The following is a 16563-nucleotide window of genomic DNA, read 5'->3' on the forward strand; positions in this document are numbered from 1 at the left end:
CTCTCACCTCGCGAGGGCTCCCCCTTCCGCGGCCCACTGGGGTGGGGTCGCCGCCGCCCTCCGCCACAGGTGCCCGCGCCGCGCCGCGCCGCCCCGGCCCGCCTCGCCCCGCCCGTTGCACCCGGCTCCTGGCTCCCCCGTTAGCCGCGCGCGCCCCTTTGAAGCGCCGACCGTTAGCCGCGCCGCGCCGCGCCCCGCCCGCGCGCTGATTGGCTGGCGGCGCCGGCGCTCTGCGGCGCTGTGATTCCCAGGCGCCGTGGCTGCCGCCAGCGCGGGGGGCCGGGCCGGGCCGGGCCGCCCCCGCCGCGGGGACGCCGGCGCCTGCTCGCCCGGGCCGCTGCGCACCTCGGGGCTTCCCTCCTCCTGCGCGGAGCGGGCGGCGGGGGGGAGCACGGGGGCCGCCGCCGCCTCCTCCTCCTCCGCGTGCGGCGGCGGCGGGCGCAGCGTCCCTGAGACCGGGAGGCCGGGAACAAAGGCTCCGCGCCAGCCCCTGCGGCTCCCGCTGCGCCCCGCGGAGATGGCGTCCCTCGGCCTGGGGGGGCTCAGCGTGCCCGCCCGCAGGAAGAGCGTCCCGTCGCGCAACGCCGCGGTGGAAAGGCGGAACTTGATCACGGTCTGCAGGTGAACGCCGGGCCCTGCCCTCCGGCCGTGCCGTGTCCTCGCCTCCCGCCTGCGCGAGGCGCGGGGACCGTTACCTTCGGCCGCCGCTCTCCCCGCGCGTTGTTCTCCCCGCTCCGCGCGGGTGGTCGCGGCGGCCGCGGGCGGGAGGCGCCGCCGCCGCCAGGCCCGGTTGGCGCGCGGTGCCCTGGTGGTGCGCGCGGGTGTGCGTGCGTGCGTGCGTGCGTGTGTGTGTGAGCGCGGGTGCGTGTGTGTGTATATGAGCGTGTGTGTGTGCGAGCGTTACGGCGGAAGCAAGGCGAGGCAGGCATCACGCGCTCTGAAACGAGGAACTGAGATTTTTTTTTTTTATTATTCCTAATGCAACTAGTCTTCTTGTAGCATCGTTTTTTCTTAAATTAACATACGTCCGTTTTTAAATTTTATACTTAATCTGGTGTATATTGGACGCGGAGTGAAACCAAAAGCTGCTGGCGGGGTGGCTGACTCTATGGTCTTACCAAAGCACGGATGCTGCGGGAGCAGTCTGCAGGAGGCTGTTTTCAGGGGATATTTTTGTCTACAAAATCTAGATCAGGAGATCTGCAGTATAGACTAGACCTAGTGTATTAATTTTTTTTAGTGTCTTAATACCAAGCTTATATAAGCTTAATAATACTTCATGTGTTTTTTTATGTAAGCCTTTTTACTACTGTCAGTGTCAAATTTCATGCTGCGTTTCCATATATGCAGTACTGACCTATTACATCATAGCAAACTTTTAAGTACACACACATGCTGAAAACACTGATTGCATTACTGCATTTGTTTCAAATGCTAAATTGAAATGTTATCGAATAAACTAATTTGAATATTATCTAGAGAATCATCAACAGGCTCATATGATCTATGACATTAATTTGAACAAAGTTTTATAATGGACAAAGACAATTATTAGGATAGTTATGTATACATATATCCTAATATCCTATATATATATATATATATATATACGCACACTGTATCATCACCAATTGATGCTGCAGCAGTATTTTTTGAAAACAGTTTAGGATTCCAAATTCCTTCTTCTTTGCTTTTATTGAATGCTGTTTAATGGGTTTTACAAATGGAATATATTATCCGGTGCTGAAAGGAGTCTGTTTCAGTATTCATTTAAGCCCTAGTGTCTAGGTTTCAGAGTGGCATCTATACTGTTTTACCTTTCACAGGGTATTATACTTAGTCTACTACTACCTCTGAAAGGGAGATGTAACAACAACACAGAAAAAAAGAATCTTTCTTTTTTTCCCTCCAAACTTGCTAAAGCAGAATAAATAGAAGAAATAAGCGTTCATTTTTGCCAGTTCTACTTTGCTGTGGCCGCAGACATACTGATATTGCCAATCTGCAGTCTTGAGGAAACAGCAGTTTTATCAAGTAATACCACAATTGTACCAGACTATAAGCAGTTCTTTTCAAAGGATTATCCTGCATTCAGCAGAGCTTGCTGGTTCATCCTGCCTCATTTATGAGGAAATATCTTGTTCTCTATGCTGCTAAATTTTATTTTTTCAGTTTGTGCATTTCATGTACTTGTCCTAGCAGTTAAAATAGTAACAAAGGTAAAGTAGCTTAGGAATCTGAATGAATTCAGTCAAAAATATGTGGAAGGACTACTCCAGGAACCACTCAAAATGGCAAATTATAATTATTTTCAATAAAACAGTTAAATTTTACTATTTTCTTTCACAAATCCTGAAATTGCTAGTTTCTGAATACACCTTAAAATTTGGAAAGGGGGATGAGAAGAAAGAAGGATTTGTGTTACAATGGTTTGCATAAATTTTTTTATATTTTTATTCCTCATAAAAATGTTTAAAATATTTATGTGCCTTTCTGTAGTTATTAAACATTTTCTATTTTTGAAAAATGTTATCTGTTAGGAAATATCCAGGTAAGTATCAAAACTACTAAGGTACTGATCCGTTCCAATCAAAACTCTATGACAATAAGAAATAAATCTTTTTTGTTTGTTTCTGTTTTTTAAAAAAGCTCCCTTGAATTGACTTGATTAAATTTGGGTGATACTATTTGCTACCCAGTGAAGGTAAGAGATTACAAAGAAAACATTCTTCTGAATTACCATCTGTTAACAGTCTCTAATAATTTATTCCTTGTTCTACAGTACAAGGAATGTCAGTTTATCATCTTTGGGATTATTCTACATTTACCTACATTCGTAGATAATGATACATATCTACATTTACGTTATTCTGTATTTACCTTCTTTAAAATGACATGTTTTACATTGGTTATCAAATTGCAAATTAATCTTTTCAAATTTATTTGAAAAGATGCTCCCAGTCATTTGAAAACCGAGAGGAGCAGAATATAACATCAGAAAATAACAAGTACATATAGCAGTTGTATTTTCTGTCTATTTTCTGCTTGATTAGAGACTTGTTTCTGTTTAGTAAGTTTTAAATAGAGCACTTATGTGTTTAGAATTAAGACTCTAGCTTGTAGGTCAACAAAGGTTTGAGTTTGTCTTGGAGTTGAGAACTTCCCCAAAAAAGGCTTGCTATAAGTCTGTCTTGTTCAAGAATGTTTTCCTCTCACTTGAATAAGAGTTCAGAGACTCTTAAAATTGGAGAATTGCTGCTGCTTCTACAGCTATTTTTTGATGCAAACAAGACCATGTTCGTGACAGGGAAGAGTACGTAAGGAGCTGAAAACATCAAAGGTCACGGAGGTTGTTTAGAAAAACCCTTGTTTGGATCCCTTTTGCTCCAGCTGTAGTTACTGTATACAAAAATTGTTGCAGTGAGACATAGGAACTGGTTGGATAAAAGAAATGAAAATTATCTGAGCAATAGTTATTGGGGCTAAATTATTCTAATCCTACTACGATCCACTGAAAAGCTCACATTAGAAGATCGTAGGTTTATTTAAAGCCACTTTCATTTCTTAAGCCCTTTTGCTGTAGTTCCTGGGTTAACCTCTGCAATGTGTGTAGACTCTTGCTCAGAGCGCAGTGCTGCAGTGGTAGCCCTGTGGAGGGTATATGAAGTTGGAAACAACATGGAAAAAAGAAAGCAGTCTGTCGTGAGCCACTAATACTGTATCTTATCTACCTGAATATTGTTTCTTAATACTACTTGCATGGAGGTACTTTAGAGATGGCGTTTACCTTCTTGGCTTTCAGCCTGTAAGTATTTTTTTTAAAAAGCCTCTCAGAGAACATTTCCAATCAGTCAAATTTTGACTGCTAGGGTTGTTATCTTCCTGATGCATGGAAATAAAGTGTACATATTTGCACTGCTTGTCGCTTGTTCTCCTAAAAGCCAATTTTAGTCAAACTTGACATAAGTGAAATCTCATAACTGTAAAGGTTGTTTAGATTTTGTTGTTAGAAGTGTAAAGTAGAGAGCATGGTGGCAGTAGTATGAGTAATTAAAAAGAGCACCAATAAAGATGATGGGATGTTAGATTGTCCTTTCTAGACAGATCCCAAGTATTTAAAAGTTGTGGTAACTCATCTTTTTTAAAACTATATACAATATTTCTTTTCTTTCATTGAGTTGCTGAATGTTTTAAAATAACAAATGTTACTTACCTGTTATTTTAGAAAAGTATGTGAATTGCTCCAAAGTTCTCTCCCCTTCTGAATGTATCTCCGTTTCTGAATATGTATACCATCCAGTATTAACTAGTGAACTTTTAAATAGGACGCTTAACAAAGGAAAAATAGACATAGCTATATATCATGCAGTGTTTTGTTTTGTAGTTTATGGATTATGTGATGATCAGGTCTCTGAGTTTTATGATGATGTTACTGTATGTATTGTCCAGTTATACCACGTTGCCAGCTCACTGTGTTTCTTATATGTGTTCCCATAAAGGAATGGTGTGCTGCATCTCCTGTTTTTCATTTTTGCGTAGTGTGAGAGGAGCCTTCTTGTTGCTACTGATTTGGTCTAGGCATTGTTATGTGTGTTTGATTTCAAAAATTTAAGAGTTTTTTGTAGTTAGTCTCACAAGTGTGGTGTAGCTTGAAGAAAGAATTCGTTACTGCCTTTAGGACAGTCATTAGCAGTGCTAGCAAATAGGTATAGGTTTAATGGTGGGCATACTTGTCTCTCACTCAAAAACGATAAAAATTGCGGAGGAGTTAAAAACTGAGTCAGCTTGAGATTGTGGAAGCAGCTTTCCCCCCACCCCCAATGCCTGCCCTTCCAGAAACATTTCAAAAATAATAGCAGCTTACAGGAAAGGTAGAATGGAGAACCTTTATTCAGAAGTTTACTTGGTATAACATAATTGGAAAAATAAATAAATAATAGTTCAGTCTGAGCATAATTTAGGATGGTATCATTTAGTAAATAAGCATGAAGAGGCTGAGCTGACTCTATTAGAGATGCACTGAAGTTACCTTTACAGTACAGAGCAATAGTACTACTGGTTTGAAGAGTCTTATTCCTGCTTGTGTCTACATAGTGTGTTGCTGCTTTGGCTGTGCCAAGAACTGTTCGAGTTATCACGCTGTGAACGGTGTTTATTATGGATGTATAAGAGTCACTCCATGCCTCCTCCTCCTCCTCAAGTGCTATAAATTTGGACCAGTTCACAGTGGGCTTCATAAATAGTTGTACTGGCACAACTGAGGGAAGAGCGTGCCCTGGCATAGGGTCTGGGATGAGCAGGCAGAGTGGGAACTTCCAAAGTGGATATTGTTGAACCTCTGGTGTTGTGAAACCAAGGCCTCAGGCTCCGGTTGGACTCTGTTAATACAAATAAGGATTGTTGCACAAAGTCCAATAAAAACCTCAAAAAAATGTTACATTTGAAGTTGAAGGCATGTGAAACTTGCCTTCAGATGAAAACTGAAGAGCAAAGAGCAGAAAGAATAATTAAAATTGATTATGATGAAATGGAAAACAGAAGAAAAAATCTCTATTTATCATGTTTCTTGTGGTTTAGATTACATTCTCAGGATAAAGATGGATAAGTGCAGGTGTAACTAAACGCAGCTAAGATTGGGTAATTGACTGGTAACAGATTATCTGCTTTTGAGATAGTGGCTTGATTCAGCCTTTCCAATTTCAAAAGTTAAATCACTCAAATTAATAGTTTTTCTGGCTTAGCAGTGAAGTAATACGATGCTGAAAAGGGATTAAACTCATTTACAGGAAAATCAGCCTGTGTGAGTTAATGTGCAGAGTTAATAGTGGATAAAAATGTACAGTTTTATAATGTGTTTGAGTTATTCTTGCATGAGGATGAAATTACAGTGTTCCCCTGATAGGATAAAGTTTATGCTTCTGCTTCTTAGGCATGGATTTGGGAAATAAAAGGAATTTTGAAGGAAAAGTCGAGCAAAAATTTTGATATTTAGGATTATGAAGAAAAATTGCTATTGAATGCCTTTGAGTGGCTTTATTCTTCTCTCAACTATTCATAAAGTTGAAAAAGTTCGCTCGCTTTTACTTAGAAAGTAGAAGAACTTCTGTTTTTTGTTCTTAAAGCTTTATGCCAGAGACCAGTGGTATTGACTGTATTTCCAGACTTTTTCTTAACATGGTATGAGTTTACATTGTTCTGACTGTGAAATCCCCAAGGTAGTTTTATGGGGTTTTTTGTTTGTTTTGCCAAGTATTATCTTGATGTAGATGACCAATAGCTATCTATAAAGTTTATGAATGTGCTTTTCTTTTGTTCTAGGTTTTCAGTGAAGACTCTGATTGACCGTTCCTGCTTTGAGACTATAGATGATTCTTCCCCTGAATTTAATAATTTTGCAGCCATTCTGGAACAGATTCTGAGTCATCGACTGAAAGGTATATTAAAAAGCCTTTGTTATGGATAATGTTTCTGCCATGAGAATTTACTTTCATGAAATTAGCGTACGGCTGTGGAAACTTGTTGATGTGAAAGAAAGTGGTGGCTTTCTCTGTTCCATTTTGTTCCCTTGCTTTTGCATTTATGGTTGTTTGGGTTACTGTAGAAAAGAAGTCAAGGAAAGATTTTGTCAGGCACCTTTACAGTGTTCTTGTTGGAATTGTTCTAGGCGGGTAATTAAGTCAATAGATGTTGCTATGGTGCTGAGCTCCCTCTGCTTTTCTGCTTTATGGTAAGGCTATATTCTAAGAGTCTGGGTCTGTAAGACAGCCATAGTGGTTTTTAAATTAGCAGAAGATACAGATAGGTGTTGCTCTCATTTCTTCCCACCCTTCGCTGCTTTTGTTGCCTTCTTTTCCAAAGGCTTTGTGTTTAGATTCTTTCATTCCCCTGTTCCACATGGTGAAGCTGCTTTTTGCTGTTGGAATGTAATGGATCTAGATCAAATTGCTTTTAAGGAAGGTCAGTTGATTCTCTTCTTGTATTAGAGTCAGATGTTGTTCTAATTCAAGAAAATGTCTGTTTGATTTCCTGGTTCTTCTAGAGGAAGCTGCTTTGCTGAAAGAACAGTGAGTGCCTTTGCAGCAGCAGTCACTAGCAGAGACTTTGGAAGCTTCTCCTCATTCCTCTGTTCTGTATACAGCTTCTGAAATTATTTGGGGATAAGGAAGGACATCATACTCATGTAAATATGTAATATGACAATCCACTCCTTTTCATACTTTTGCTTTTCAATATTCGTAACTAAGCTTTGTGAAGAATATTGTGTGTAGGCTGACATTTGAGTAGCACAATTACTACCTGCTGTCATGCTGTCACAGAAAGAAAAAATTCACACAGTGGGGTAGGAACATAGTGTTTGTCACATTGTTACAGAGATTATTGGAGTGATTATGGGTACTTGGCAAATTGACACTGCTGGGAAGTTGCTCTGTTGCCCCCTCACTCCCCAGCTTTAGTGATTTTTGAGCAGAAATCATTATAAACTTTGTTTATTTTTTTGCTTAACATTCTTTTGTTTCACAGTGTATTACTCAGGACATGAGGTAGAGCGGATGTCAACTTTGACCTTCACCTTCCTTTTGGTTATGAAAGGATTTTGTACTGTATGGTTTCCATTTTATCTTCAGATATTCAAACAAACTGTACTATTTATCTTGGGCCAGGATTTTTATTTTTAGTACTTTTTTCATATAATCCAGGAAGTGAAGCTAATCATTCTAGGAAGCAAGTGCTCCTTAATTTTAGTGCAGGTACCACAGTGGTAGTCTAGCAAATGAGTTAGAGACAAATAGAATTTGCAAATAAAAGTTATTTCAAATAATAAATTGTTGTCTCAGTTTCCCCTTGTATGTATTACTAGTACATTTTTATAACTTTAGAGTTAAATAAAAATACTGAAAAAGGCATCAACGTGTGCATTTTATTGCAAATGGGGAATTTTTGGTAATGAGCTAGATTGCTACTACTGATTAGATTATTTTGTTCTTTAAAAACTTGAAAGAGAAATTGAGATAATAAATGTACGGTGACAATTCAAATCTTAAGAGGATATGTATTATGCAACACAGAGCTTGAAGGAAATCACATCTTATATGTGGAAATGACTAATACGTTTTGAATGCATAGTTTTTGTGTGGGTGGGAGTGTGCTAAAAGCGGACTAGTGATTGCAATGGGTGATGTAAAATGTTTTAATGCAGGGAGAACATACATGATATTTTGTCTGTGATAATAGCTTTGATACAGTGGGGCCATTTATGCTATCACAATCCTGTGGCAGTGAAGTGTTATACAGATTGTCTAGTTTTGAGAGTTTGAGTATATAGACTTTTACTTTCTCAAGGCCGTGGCAAATAATTCTTAAAATTTCTGACTTCCATCAGAAGTACAGGGAGAGACGAAGGAGGATTTAAAAATGTGATTGATTCAGTTTGTATTTTAAAGGATTAAGTTTACTTCTATTAGAAAACTTTTACAGGCAATTATCTTGTTTGATTTTGAAGATGGTTATTTTGAACAAGGAGCAAAACAGTCTTGATGTAATGTAGTGGCTCTGCTGCTTACTGGTTTTGTGCTCACTTAGGATCTAGACAAAATGCAAAATGGAAAGGATAGTCATTTTGTGAGGAAAAGGTTAGTTAACTGTGGGGATTAGAATTTTGTGCTTTTTCTAAAACACAATTAAGAATTCTGAAATAATAATGCCACAAGCCTCATCCTCTTAGCTGTTCTGTTAAATGCCAGCTTTAGCAACATGAATGCTGTATTCAAAAAAATTTTTTTTTTAAGTATACAGTAGCATAAGTGGCATGAAACAACATTCCTAGTGGTTTGATTTTTTTTTTTCTATTAAGAATCAATTAAGAATATAGGTTGGAAAGCACTTCTGACAATCACCTGGTCTAACTGCTTCTTCAAAAGAAGGCTATTTCAGATTGCTTAGGACCTTTTCCAGTTGTATATTGAAAATCTACATGATTTTTCGTGAACTTCAGTGTTGTTTGCTACAGAGTGGGTTTTTTTTTCTGTTCTCACTTTGTGTTCAGCTAAGTGTTTTGTATTTCAAGCAAGCTAGTCTTACTGTTCTTGACCCCTTTCACAGACTTCATGCTCCCATCCTTTCCTTGATACTGGCATTGGTTCTCACCTAATCCTGCAGGGATCCAGACAGGAGGTCAAGCAGGCAGAAAACTAATGGCTTTTCATGCAGACACACTCCTTCCTTAATCCAACTGCTCTTCTCTCAAGAACGTTTTAGATGTGGGTGTCTGTTTAGTAATAAAATAAGGTAGATGTAAATACGTCAGTTCACACAACAAGAAATATGTGTGTGCTACTTGGATGCAAGTATCTGTTTGTAGGATACAGAAGACTGCATATATGTAGCACCCAGATAGTTCTGTAAAAGACAGTGTGTTATGCTCTGGCTGAAAACTTGGCCTTGTCTCTACTACTCTACACTTAAGCATGTGCTCACGTCCGGAATAGGCCACAGTCTGGCTTACAGCCTGTTTTTAAAGAGAGTTTGGGTAAGCTCCATTGATTGTTCTTGCAGGGATCGCAAGCCTTAACTGCCGCTCTAGAAAGTGGAGAGATACTTATGCCTGTACTATGTAATGCATGTGCAGGAAAACATGGTACTGCCTGGAAGTGTTGGCTTTCTTTGTGAATACAGAACAGTTGAAATATCCTGAGGAAGATATAAGCATATGACCCTTCCTGTCCTTAGGATAAGCTAACAAGACTTAATAAGCTAACGTGCTGACAAGACTTGACACTACTGGGCTAGACAGTTGAGGATTTTGAAGAGATAGGAGGAAAGGAGCAACAGAAAGAAGAAAAGTGGCTCACTAATCATTTATTTCTGATCAGGACTGAAAGTTTGCATGACTTTGTAATGAAGGATGAAATAGTGTGTGTGTGTGTGTGTGTTGTTAGGAGGGATTGTCTGGATATAAAGAGAATTTATTTGAAGGTCTCTGGACCAAACAGGAGCTATCATCCTGAATGAGGATTTTACAAACTTCTGCAAAAGTCTACATGTTTAAGAATCTTTAAAGCAAGGTAATTTCAGGAGACTCATTTTTTTTTTTTCTCAGGTAGTTGTTTGGAATTTGTTTCTGTCTTAATATTTGTGTACTCTTGTGATTAAGCCATATCTTGTAGCTCTCTTGGCATCTTCTTGTATTGGCTGCTGGCCACAGATTTTCAGGTATGTTACCATAAGGGTGTGCAGGTTTATTTTTGTTTTAATCCAATCGACTGAGTAGATGTAGTTGGTGCAGATGTGATAGGGGCATCAAAATATTGTTCGGCAACAGTATTTGGGATTTGATCACAGACATATATCAGCTAATTCAAAATCTGAAGCCACTTCAGTGGTGCATATATTGTCTTTACTGCATCATAATTTTGTATGATTTTTTCCACCCAGAAATTTAATTCACATGCCTTGTCTATCACTTTAAGTTAGTTTTAATTAACAAGCAATGAATGACATTAATAGCTATTGTAGATTTTTATGGCCATCATCTCAAACGTATTTTTGAAAGCTGTTGTTGTGTATGTGTTTGACTTAATTGTAATATCTTTTACAGGAAAACATGTTTATATCCAAACTGATGAATAGTATGCATACTTAGGAATAGTTTTGGTATAGAGATTAATCTCTATGAACAGTAATATCATATAGTTAACCTTGCTTATGATTTTTGCATGTCATGCTTAGTGTGAGTGTACTTATCATTTGTACACTTAATTGCATTTACCACCATAATGACATAAGAATATACTGTACTGTGCTATTTTTATACTTAAATAACTTTGTGTGCCTTTTTTCCTGTAAGTACATTTAAGAGGTACTGTAAATATGTCAAAAGCTTTTGCTAGAGTTGTCTGTGTGAGCTGCTCATCTCTATCCATCTTTTATCTATGTTATTCCTAATTTGCTAGTGACTAAGATACTCTTTTTTTCTTTTTCTTTTCCTTTTCGAAAACCTACTGTGAGTAGTAAGTGGTCAGTGCTGTCTGAGTAAGAAGATAAATGTAATAATTCACCTCTTCTCCCCTTTCTCTAAAATGTTCTAATTTTATGGGTCATCAGTAATCTGATGGCAGGAATGGTAACCATGCTAGTGATGGTAAATAAAATTCTATTTTAAAAATTCTATAAAACACTATCATCTTCATAGTGAAATGGATTATTACATTTAATAATTTACTTTTGAAACAGTGTCTGCAGTGCACATCTTATCTATCCCTGGCTGGACATTTTCATATTTTATTTATTTAAGAAAAATGCATATTGTTGCCAACTATTTCATAGACCCTCTTTTTTTTCTTAAGAAAGAGTTGAGAGGATGGAGATGTAGTGAAGATGAAAAAGGGAAGGCAAAGAAGTAAGAGTTGAAGGCACTACTGTCATGAGAGAGGCCAAGTGTAAGCGTATACTTTCCATAAATATGAGTGCTATTCTAAGCAGAATAGCTTTTGTTACTGATTTTTATATTTCTAAATCTGTATTGTCACTGTTTTTTGGCTGAAAAGAAATAGTCAGGCTCTTGTGTAATTTGTGGTTAGGTTCATTCTCCTTTCTTCTGTATAGGGAAAAATCTTAAACCAAATAATAACTGTCTTGGAAGTCTGGATTTATGAGCCATTGTAATTTTTTTTCAATAACTCATTCTGCAGGCCCAAAATAAAGAGTAGGTACTATAGAAATTCCTCAAAGAAATATCATACTATTATATTTTTAACAAATTATATTAAAACTTATTTTTTTGTAGAATAGACTAAATTTGCTGTGCACAAAATTATGGTACTGGAAAATTTGGAAAAAACCTGCCTGTACCTTACAGCAGCCTAACAGTTACTGCTTTTCAGCTACAGAACTTTGTTTTCTAGATAGGAAATTGGCCTGTAAATGAGTAGGAATCAAAATGTTTTAATGTCTTATTCCAACAGAGCTTCTTGGGAGTGAAAAAAGATCTAAAAAATAGCATTACAGATGTCTATATCTAGTTGTCAGACAGGAACAGAAATAGGCTGATAAGAATAGGTGCATTACTGTGTTGAAAAATGTGGTGAAATACAAAATTTGGTCATGTTGTTTCTATTTACTTTTTGATTTTGTGCTACAAAGTTGCATTCATTTAAACAGTATTTAATGTTAAATTTATGGCTCCCATGTTTACCTAACAATTCTGATGGCTGACAAAAACAGTAATGCCATTTTTGTTGCTTTTGTAAGCTTCTGTATCTTCTGGTGATATATCAACTTGATTACAAAACCACATACTCTTTGTTGTTTGGATCTTCCAGGAAGCTCCCTCTTTCCTTCAGATCATTGACAGAGTACAAGTTGTATATTAGAAGTTAAGTTTCAAGTTAGCTGTGACCCATTAAAATCTAGCTCTAATTTTAGCTTTTTCATTCCTTGTGACATCCTATGGTGATGCACAATAAATTCATTAATTGAGGGCCAAGCAGATTTTCAAACACTGAGAGTGCTTCAAATTGTAGGAAATATACAGCTTAAAATCCTATTTAATAGTTTTTAAAGTACACTCTCCTCTATTGCCTAACAGTCTTTCCTGTGATCTTTATATAGGATAGTTAAGGAAGTTTTTCCTTCAGATAGTGTTAGCTACTAGAGCGTGGGCTTAATTTAGAGCTCTATGGAGAAAACAGTAAAATGCAGATGACCTTGATTCATGACAGGAGCCTGCTGTGAGTTTCAAGGCAATTCATGCTGCTGTTGGAAAGGCACTGTACCCTTGTAGAGAGCTGCTGCAAGATTAAAACCTAGTGTTATTTCACAGCATACTGTAATTATGGCCAGCTTGCTTCACTGACCAGTGTAAACCAAACAAGTTTGTGTAGCGGTATGCATTTCTGTTATAAAGGTACTTTAAAGTCACACGTGTATTTTTCAGACATTCGTTGGTCAAAGGAGTTGCTTTACCACATATTACTGGCTTCAGAAAACTGGAGTGAAGCTGCCTGTTAAGCTGTTTTTGCAGAAAATACTCTTTAAGATAGAATTTGATAAAGCCACAGAAGTTATTGTTTTGCCTTTATTAGTTTGAACTGGAGTTGGTGACACAAAATCATCTTCACGCTTGTGTTCCATTTAATTTTGCAGGTATAATCCAGGGTAGAAATGTTCCTGATACAATTAAGAATATGAAAAATATCAGTAAATTTTTAGTATCAATAAAATGCTGTTGAATTCTTGTTGATGTCCATGATACTTTATGTTTCAACAAAAGTAGTGATTTGTAAGAGCAGTTACTGTGTGGAAAAAGACTTGGGTCTTTTTGGTCGTCAAAGCTGAGAAAGTGTCTTCAGTAACTGGAGCTTTTGTTGTTTCTTTGGGATATTAAGTAGTATATATTAATTTCTTCATGGTTTTTGTGCAAGTCTTTCATCAAGCTTTGAATTTGCTGAATAGATTAATGTGGGAAGGTAAGCAGATGGACCAGAAAGTGAAGTAGCCAGTACCCTGGGGGAAGTGAGGAAGGGGTTACTTTGAGTTTCTTAGGTCCATAGAGGCAGATCTTCAGCTGGCTGAAGCACTGGCTGTGCTTGGAGCTAAGGCATGTCTTACTAAGTCAAGATATCCTTGATGTCATATTTTGGTATTTTATTTTCAATATATATGAATTTCAGTATCAGTCTAATATATTCTTCATAAAAATCTGAGCTTTCCAATGGCAAAAGAATAAAGTCTTTCTGCTACATTAATACAAGTTCAGAAGTAAAACTCAAGACTTCAAATAACTTAAAAATAAGATCTTGTTTTACAGGGAAAAGAGGTTTGGCGTGTACATTATAATGGCAATAACCAGAGGGCAGAGATGCTCTTTTTCAAGTTCTGGATTTTGCTGGTCAATCTGGAAAATGCTGCTGACATGCTGCCTCTGTGCCAAAACTGACTTTGTGGGAGCAGTTGCAAGCAGTAGGTACTTTTGTCTTTAGTAAGGCAAAATTGCAATACATTCCAAGCTGGAAAAAATCCAAGGTTTTTGGTTGAAACATCAGAAAAGGTGTGATTTACTCGATATAATTTGGTCATCTTCCCAAGGAGTAGTGCGTGTGTGTGTGTGTGTACTCAAAGTAAATTGTGGCTGCAACAGTTGTTAGCTCATGCATCAGTTTCTCCTTCAGTGAAAGACCATTTTGTAAAGCTCCAAATCTGCTCCTAAGATGACACTACTACAGCAAAGACCAACCTTTAAAGAAACTATAAAGGAATAAAATTATTTATATTTACCTGTATTGATGGGAAACGTGATATTACCTAAAGCAAATGATAGAAATGTTTCTTGCATCGTAGTTTTGAGTCACAACAGTGTCTACTGTATTGTGACTTAAAAGACCTGTGAAGAACTCTTGAGTATTTATAGCATATTAACAAGAAAAAAAATGAAATACACGTATTTGCACAAAATCCCCAAATTTCTGTCTTCATATTGGTAGCAAATCAAGGTAAGCTGCGCAAGGCAAGCCACCTTTCATACCTGCACAGCCAGTCTTTAGTAGGCATTCGTACGCCTGCTAATAAGAGCCCTGTCTGTGTAGACAACATAAAGGAAACATGGGGCAGCATTTTATTTGTTTGTATTTCTAAGAAGCAGGGAGGAGGTTTCATGAATCTTCACATATCTTGTATTTTGATTTAAGGTCAGATCACCTGGTTCGGCTATGAAAGTCCTCGTAGTTTCTGGGACTACATTCGAGTAGCTTGCCGAAAAGTCTCTCACAATTGCATCTGCAGTATTGAGAACATGGAGAATGTCAGTTCTTCTAGAGCTAAGGTAGGGAAGAAAAAGGTCAAATTGATTTTGCCATATTCTTTCTTCTGCATAAAATGTAGCTGACATTTCTGTTCCTGGAAGGAAAACATACTTCTAAGCTTATTCCACAAAATTTTTCAGAACTTTGAAATTATTTTCTGATCTATACCTTTTTAAAATAATAAGAGAAAACACATTCAAAGTTTTTTTTTTTTTAATTTATATTGTTCAGTGGAATAAACCTCAAATTCTCTATTCATTAGGTATACTATATTATAGAATGATTGCCTTCCCATTTTCTAACCCTTACTTTTTGGAAAATGCGAGGGAACTTAAGTTCATGTGGCAAGCCTGTGAAATATCAGTTTAAAATTGTAGAAGTGTTTATTTTTTTTTAACCTAAGGATCAATTTAGTCTCTAAATAATTTATTTACCAACAGAAGAGAAGAGATTAGTACTTGAAGTTTTTTTGCGTGTGATTGTGTAGGAAACCTTTGATGGATTTTAACATATTTGCTAATAAAGATCCAGCATTTTAAAGGACCTGTATATGAATAACATCATAATTTATGATTGCAGTTATCATGGAACCTTTAATGAAAGTAACAATTTAATACATTTATACACATACGAACTGAACAACCTAAGGATCAATTTTAAACTGACCTATCATTAAATTGTAATAGCATAAAACACTATAGTCTGTATCTTAAGTAGTGTTTGATGTTGGGCAGAGATTTTTTTTTTCCTGGATTGAAATGATCCGTTTAAATAGCTTGTATTTCCATCTCTCTGTGTAAAGCCGCCTTGCTTGACAGTTGAGAATCTTATGATTTGAAAGTGCAGGTAGAGGATGCCCAAATTAATGTTTTTAATTTTTATTTCTTAACGAACTGGAAAAAGTTATTTGAACAGCTGCCCAAACTCTGTTTCGTAGCTCTTTTAAAATCTGCTGGTTCCAGATTTTGATTATAGTTTTATTCACAGCTGATGTCATTGCTGAGGGGGAAATAGCTTGCTATATCCAAAAAGCTTGTAGCACCTTTTACTGGAAGCAGTATGTAAACTTTTTGATGGGCATGACTGTTATTAATCTGTATTAAATGAGCAATATGAGCATAATCACAATTTTCCTCAGTGAAAGATAGTGCTTAGATTAAGCAGGAACTCCATTCTACTAGTGCTTTTAAGTTGCCGTTCTGATGATCCATAGTATTGCAGAACTGCTAGTTTGCCACATCAGCTGTTGCTCCTTCCTTATTTTATATAGAAACACTTTTATATATAAATATATCTGTAGCCATAATGTGTGTGAAGACTTTTGCCATGGAACTCTCTACTGTCTCAAAAGCTATTGATTATTTTTTCCTATTCAGGATATTATGTGCTGTTCCTAGCTCTCTATTGACTGGAGTAATCATCACTGGACTGATGATTTAAGTCATACAGTTTTTCTTTTTGATTGTGTTGAGAGCTAGAAATTCAAATAATTTGGAGAACTTACTCTCCAAATATTCTCTGGAGAGATTCACATCTAAGAATGTAATAAATGTATTGCTTGCTTTTAAAATAAATGTCATAGATATCTGAGTTCTCAGATTTTCACAGTTATGAATATTTAAAGTTAGTAAATAATAAGATATAAAACTATTTTCTAAAGTATTCTTACAAATAAATTCAGTTTTCCTTTTCCTCTGTGGAAGTTTCCATATCAAATAATAAACAAATATGCTAATTTTTACAGTGAGTATAGAGTGTTGTTCAGATG

The 16563-nt window shown here is 37.3% G+C and overlaps 1 protein-coding gene across 1 annotated transcript in view; it reads left to right on the forward strand.

Annotated features, from left to right (window-relative positions):
• The first annotated feature begins 321 nt into the window (after positions 1-321).
• RUNDC3B (RUN domain containing 3B) overlaps positions 322-16563 on the forward strand; it is a 50320-nt gene continuing 34078 nt past the window's right edge. The window contains exons 1-3 of the mRNA XM_062569079.1: positions 322-621; positions 6319-6434; positions 14682-14815. Of these exons, the coding sequence (XP_062425063.1) occupies positions 518-621; positions 6319-6434; positions 14682-14815 (354 nt within the window). The 5' untranslated portion in view covers positions 322-517. The remainder of the gene's footprint in view (positions 622-6318; positions 6435-14681; positions 14816-16563) is intronic.

This window comes from Rhea pennata, chromosome 2, assembly GCF_028389875.1.
Source record: "Rhea pennata isolate bPtePen1 chromosome 2, bPtePen1.pri, whole genome shotgun sequence".
In the NCBI taxonomy this organism is placed as follows: domain Eukaryota; kingdom Metazoa; phylum Chordata; class Aves; order Rheiformes; family Rheidae; genus Rhea; species Rhea pennata.